At 41.0% G+C, this 6,839-nt stretch overlaps 1 protein-coding gene and 1 long non-coding RNA gene across 2 annotated transcripts; both read right to left on the bottom strand.

The window, feature by feature from the left end:
* Positions 1 to 2,029: 2,029 nt before the first annotated feature.
* Positions 2,030 to 3,639, bottom strand: LOC123430596. Its single transcript, XR_006622963.1, has 2 exons — positions 3,403 to 3,639; positions 2,030 to 2,318 (listed from the first exon to the last, which is right to left on the bottom strand). It is a non-coding gene; the product is annotated as an uncharacterized LOC123430596 (long non-coding RNA).
* LOC123428667 lies at positions 3,637 to 4,650 on the bottom strand. Its single transcript, XM_045112857.1, has 5 exons — positions 4,611 to 4,650; positions 4,212 to 4,522; positions 4,057 to 4,129; positions 3,694 to 3,978; positions 3,637 to 3,644 (listed from the first exon to the last, which is right to left on the bottom strand). The coding sequence occupies exons 1-5, from the start codon at positions 4,648 to 4,650 to the stop codon at positions 3,637 to 3,639; spliced, it is 717 nt and encodes a 238-aa protein (XP_044968792.1).
* Between the last annotated feature and the right edge of the window lie 2,189 nt (positions 4,651 to 6,839).

Raw genomic sequence — 6,839 nt, 5'->3', positions numbered from 1 at the left:
ACGCCCGAAACACTTCCGGTGTCCAAACCCATCCGTCCTATATATCAATCTTTACCTCCGGACCATTCCGAAGCTCCTCGTGACTTCCGAGATCTCATCCGGGACTCTGAACAACTTTCGATAGCCTCGTATAACAATTCTCTATAACCCTAGCGTCATCGAACCTTAAGTGTGTAGACCCTACGGGTTCGGGAGACAGGCAGACATGACCGAGACACCTCTCCAGCCAATAACCATCAGCGGGGTCTGGATACCCATGGTGGCTCCCACTTGCTCCACGATGATCTCATCGGATGAACCACGATGTCAAGGATTCAATCAATCTCGTATACAATTCCCTTTGTCTGTCGGTATAGAACTTGCCCGAGATTCGATCGTCGGTATACCTATACCTTGTTCAATCTCGTTACCGGTAAGTCTCTTTACTCGTTCCGTAGCACGTCATCGTCTGACTAACTCCTTAGTCACATTGAGCTCATGATGATGTTCTACCGAGTGGGCCCAGAGATACCTCTCCGTCACGCGGAGTGACAAATCCTGATCTCGATTCGTACCAACCCAACAGACACTTTCAGAGGTACCCGTAGTGCACCTTTATAGTCACCCAGTTACGTTGTGAAGTTTGATACACCCAAATCACTCCTAAGGTATCCGGGAGTTGCACAATCTCACGGTCGAAGGAAAAGACACTTGACATTAGAAAAGCTTTAGCACACGAACAATACGATCTATTGCTATGCTTAGGATTGGGTCTTGTCCATCACATCATTCTCCCAATGATGTGATCCCGTTATCAATGACATCTAATGCCCATGACCAGGAAACCTTGATCATCTATTGACTAACGAGCTAGCCAACTAGAGGATTGCTAGGGACACATTGTGATCTATTTATTCACACATGTATTACTGTTTCCTGTTAGTACAATTATAACATGAGCAATAGACGATTATCATGAACAAGGAAATATGATAATAACCATTTTATTATTGCCTCTAGGGCATATTTCCAAGAGTCTCCCACTTGCACTAGAGTCAATAATCTAGTTACATTGTGATGTATCGAACACCCATAACATTATGGTGTTGATCATGTTTTGCTCGTGGAAGAGGTTTAGTCAACGGGTCTGCAACATTCAAATCCGTGTGTACTTTACAAATCTCTATTACTGCACTCTGGACATGGTCCTGGATGGAATTGTAGCGGCGTTTGATATGCTTCGTCTTTCGGTGAAACCTGGGCTCCTTGGCTATGGCAATGGCCCCAGTGTTATCACAGAAGAGTGTCATTGGACCCGACGCGCTTGGAACCACTCCAAGGTCGGTGATGAGATCCTTCATCCAAATTCCTTCATGAGCCGCTTCTGAAGCAGCTATGTACTCCGCTTCACATGTAGATGCCGCCACGACTTCTTGCCTACTGCTGCACCAGCTCACTGCCCCACCATTCAAAATATATACGTATCCGGTTTGTGACTTAGAGTCATCCGGATTTGTGTGAAGCTAGCATCGACGTAACCCTTTACGACGAGCTCTCCGTCACCTCCATAAACGAGAAACATCTCCTTAGTCCTCTTCAGGTACTTAAGGATATTCTTGACCGCTGTTCAGTGTTCCATACCGGGATCACTTTGGTACCTCCCTACCAAACTTATGGGAAGGTTTATATCAGGTTTGGTACACAGCATGGCCTCGTTCGGCTCTTGTGTTTTCTCACACCAAATACTCTTGGGGATTGGAGGGGATTTGGTGGTCCCCTCCCCTCCACCAAATCCCCTCAATTCCCCAATAATCCCCCACCCCAGACCTTGTTTGGTACTAGAGTTTTCAGATAACTGCTGATAAGGTTTAAAACTAATATATCTAACCAGAAGGTGCATCATCAAAAAAATAAAATAGCAGACACCAAATGACATAACTTAGCAGACATCAAGGGGCATAAAATAACTGCTGATATGGTTTGGAACAGACACCAAATGACATAAAATAGCAGACATCAAGGGGCATCATCAAAGATCCGAGGTCGACAATTTATTGAAACATCATGTCATCATCAATAGCAAACTGACTCCTCGGAGAAATGAAACATTCCATTTGTGCAACAAGTAGGCATTGAAAATAGAAAGCGACTCCCAAATAAGGTCAACCTAGTTTGCTTTATTTTACATGACATAAGATCAGCACGAGGCTCAAAACGAGTGCTGGTAAAATGCCAGTTTATGAGATGAACCACTTTCTGGCAGATCTAAGGGGCTAACACCGACTGCGCTTTTCTTCATTGGGTGCTTGTTGCCAGTGCAACGATCTCATAGCTGCAGGCTGCGGAACAAAACAAAACAAACAGCAGTCAGTGTAACTGTCAAGTAGATCACCCATAATCAAAAAGCATATGTTTTTGATCTGCACACACATTGTTTCAAGGAGACGTAACATTGCTATCTGATGCTACACTACTGATGTTCATTCAAATTGTGTTTCCAGGTTAAGGGCAACCAGGCAGGACTGTTTCTTGGCTAGGCTTCATCTGAACCATCTGCAAGTGCCAGAGATGGATCATACTCAACCCAGGGATGCGCATGGCAATGAACCTGTGCCTTTAGATAGCTCTACTTCACCTGTGCTCTGTTCTGCTGTTTATCTTAGTTTGATCCATGAGTACACTGAACATGGATGGATGGCTTGATTAACGAAGATGACGACGGGTTGTTATTTTATCATATATTTTATCATAGAACAATGAACATGCAGTGATGAACAATGAACCTAATTTTTGTACTACCACCACTGCTCCTGTAGATTTGACCACGTCGAGGCGGTCAGGTACAGATTTTTACAGATTTTACATGAGGTATAATACATATTTTTTTGAAATGATACGGTCAGGTACAGATTTTTACAAACTGTAACTTATAGTTGCAGCAATAAAAGCATCATCGTTTGCAAGTTTTATCACGAAAGAACCTACATTCGACGTTATGTTATTTTTTTATGTTTTAAACTTGCAGATGCACCTTCTGGTTAGATATATTAGTTTGCAAAAGAATATGAGTTGAACCACTGCCTCCACATGGTGAATCTAACTAAAGATATAACTTCTGCAAGTTTGATAAAACATAATGTCTCCAAGTTTAAAACTAACTAAAGATCTGAATTCTAGAGCATTCGACGTTATGTTATCAAACATAACATCGTTTGCAAAAGGATCTGAGTTGAACCACTACCTCCACATGGTGAATCTCCCAAAATTTAACTAATATATCACAGAATTATATAACAAGGAAGTTATGTCTGCAAGTTTTATCAACTATCACAGAATTATAACAAGGAAGAGATGTAATATACCATCAACTATCACAGAATTATATAACAAAGAAGTTATGTCTACTACCTGTCTTGAACATACCTCATGGGGACATTTGGCTCCGAAGCCACATAACAGCAGTATCTTTATCATCATCAGCGGCATTGATGAAAATATCACGGTTTGCAGCATCCTTGAAGACGTTGAATGCTTTGTTCTTCTCGATGCGGGTCACATCCTCCATTTTTTTCAACACATCCATGCACTTGGTGATAGAGAATTCATGTAATTTTGTTGCATCTGCCTTTTCATTGGCCAAATATGTAGCTTCACCATCTACTTGCCTTTTCTTCAACTCTATATACTTCTCTAATGCTTCAGCAATCACATCACCACTGTTCTTGCGCTTCTCCTTCTTGGGTTTCTTTTGGGGCATATTTCCTGAACCAGCCATTGTACGACCCACTTCTTCACTTGGATTGACATCCTCCTTCCTATGTGCAACATCCATTTGATCCAGAATTTGCAAGTCATCTTCATCATGTTGCACTTGATTCATCATCTCCAAGTCGTCACTTTCTTTTACTTCCTCAACCTCTATTTCATCTTCAAAGTCTTCGTTAATTTGTGATGGTTGTGCAATTGATGTGAAACTGTAGGTACCCTCAGCTGTATGCCCTGCAAAATGCATGTAAGTAACCAAACAATAGGCAGAGTTAAGAGTTAAGAGAAAGCAACAAAAGTTCGTAAACTTACCATCATAGAGTTCTCCTAGCGAGTCAAAGAGAGGAAAAGATTTCTTCTTGAATTTCCCGATACTTGGATATGACTACAAAGAACCAGAGTAATAGATGAGTATTAGCATGGTATAAATTTGTAACCATATCGAAGGGTGGAATTAAAGAACTTACAATCATCAGATTGTCCCAAAGGTCGGTGTCAGCTTCGATCATACATCTTTTGTCATCCCAGCCAACACCGCTTTGCTTTCGGGCTTCTTTTAACATCCTGTATTCTCTTTTGAGCTCCTTCTCCTTATCTTGAATTTGAGACTTCGAGAACTTCACATGTTTGTGTTTTGCATGGAATTTTGTCACCATCAAGTTCCAAGTTTCCTTGCTCCATCCATTTTGCCCTCTGTGGTAAGGAGTATCGTGCTCCATAAGTAGCTCCACCAGACCTTTTTCAAGCCCCAAACTCCATTGTGCTCTTTGTTTCAGAACTACACAAGCCAATTAAAGCACAAGGTCTATTGGCTAACTGTCTTCAATTAAAATACTATTGGTCTTGTAATGACAAAAAAAGAATACCTTTTGGAGAACTCTTTTTGTTAACCTTTGGTGAATCCATTTTAACACCAAGAAGTCCTTTCTTTCTTAATAACGTGGCAGCCTGTGCCAAGTTGAATTTGGGAGATCCTTTTGCGTACATATCTGTTGAGATAAAACAAATTAACACACAAACTAAAGACACTTAATCATTTGAATTAGAAAAACACAATTACATCCACAAACTTACAAAGAGTTAGTTATGTGGGAAATCATTCCACATTTGCATTGCAATTTCATCTCGCAAAGCATTGCCTTGGGTGTTATTCCCTTGGTAGTTATCATTATCATTGGGTAAATTGACAAAATCAGCCAGAGGTATGTTATGTGGTTGGTTTTCAAGCCATTCCTCATCACCAGCATGCAATTTGATGATGTTATGAAAGATTGCGGTAGCTGCTGGAATCCTCGCTTGGTTCCTAATTGAATGTAATGTCCCGACATTGAGAATCGGGAATCGCTTCTTAAGAACTCCTAGGGTCCTTTCTACATGATTTTGCAACAAAGCATGTCGAAGATTGTATAATTCTCTATGGTTTTGTGGACGATGGTGGCCATGCCCAAATTCATTCAAGTGATATCTCACACCCCGATATGATGTAAGGAAGGATGTGGTGTTTGCGTAACCACCATCGACGAGGTAAAACTTTCCATCGGGTACTTTAAATCCAGAGTTCATTGCAGATCGAAGAACCCTAGCATCTGTTGCACACCCCTCCCATCCACATGATATAAATGTGATCTTCAAGTCAAAATCACATGCAATCATTATGTTTTGGCTCAGGGTGCCCTTTCTATTCCGAAATGGTGCAGCACTCTCAGGCGCAATGGTAATAGGAACATGGGATCCATCGATAGCACCTATACAATTCTGTAAAAAAAACAAATTTGCTAATTAACTTTTGAGATTTTAATGGAGAAAGGTAAGGAATTTTTGAAGTGTCAAGATAAGAACCTTGAAGTATGGATAGAATCGTTCATAGGTAGCAATTACTGGATGTGGTTCGTCAATGCGTGGAGGCTCCACAAAGCGAGTACATAGGGCAGGGATGATATCAAAGAACTCGTTGATGTACTCATGAAAGGTGGATCCACTATGCCTGAATTCCAGTTGCATATCTTCATATGATGAATTATGTGACAACATGTACAGGAAGAATGCTAACTTCTCCTCCACCTTGAGTCTTGTGTCTTTTCTCAATTCTTTCCTTCTAAGATATGATGCTAAAGACTTAAAGATGTATGGTTCCATCCTAAAAGCTACCAAGCAATTCTTCACATGTCCTTCAAGAAGTTCGTCAACATGTTGCTTGCCATAAAGGATCGAGCTATGCCTTTGTTTTTTTTCACCCCGTCCTCTAATGTCCATTAAGTACGAGTGCAATAATGGAAGGATGAAAAGGACCATCTCATCATCATCTTCCTCTCTTCTCTTACTAATATGATCTAGACCCCGTGACTTCATTTCAAAACTAATACCGAAGCAATCAAGAAACAATGACAAGAATTAGAAAGCTAACAAGAATTAGAGAGCTAACAAGCCCTAGTAAATACAAGGCGTACCAAACTTTGGCGTCTTAACGGGATCCCACGAAGGTGGCGGCTCGTCCACTCCCACTATAAACCAAGGCTTGGGTACCTATAAAGAAACAAAACTGTTGGTCTAAGGTATAAAAAAATAAAACAACAACATAATTGAGAAAGCATGTGTCGACATGTAAATATATAGCATCTTCCTCTGTAATGATCTAAATACTTTTATATTTCTTTATGGAGAGAGTACCCTCTATTCCCTTTTTGTTAACTTAGGAACGAACGAGGTATGCATCATATATGGAGAGGTACGCATGCAGCAACTACAAGTTGCTGCACCAGTACCATAGCTCACAGGACAACCCACTCACTCACTCACTCACACCAAGAGCATCAAAGTGTATCGTGGGTGTATTCATGCATGACAGCCAAAACGCAATAAGAAACACTAGAGTTCATCAGTGATCTACTACATGAGAAGTTGTTGCTGCTGCTGCTGCTTCAGTGACCGCAGAGGTAAGAGAATTCAGCTTGTTTTTTTTAGTTTCTGTCAAGTATACCATGTAGTTTTTGCGCAAAGTGGTAGCTCAGCACGCCGCACTCTGCATCAACACGTCGACATGTAATTCAGCTTGTTTTTTGTTTAGTACCTGTGCTCAGGCGGCTTTGCCGCTTTAC

The sequence above is a fragment of the Hordeum vulgare genome, chromosome 2H (assembly GCF_904849725.1).
Source record: "Hordeum vulgare subsp. vulgare chromosome 2H, MorexV3_pseudomolecules_assembly, whole genome shotgun sequence".
NCBI classification, from domain to species: domain Eukaryota; kingdom Viridiplantae; phylum Streptophyta; class Magnoliopsida; order Poales; family Poaceae; genus Hordeum; species Hordeum vulgare.
Note: the sequence above shows the minus strand (reverse complement) of the source record. Positions and strands in the feature narration are given on the sequence as shown.

Coding starts and splice junctions, on each gene's coding strand:
- LOC123428667 (XM_045112857.1), bottom strand. CDS start 4,650: ATGGATTCACCAAAGGTTAACAAAAAGAGTTCTCCAAAAG. Junction 4,523..4,610: donor CAAAAAGAGTTCTCCAAAAG/GTATTCTTTTTT, acceptor TGGCTTGTGTAG/TTCTGAAACAAAGAGCACAA. Junction 3,979..4,056: donor GCTAGGAGAACTCTATGATG/GTAAGTTTACGA, acceptor TGCATTTTGCAG/GGCATACAGCTGAGGGTACC.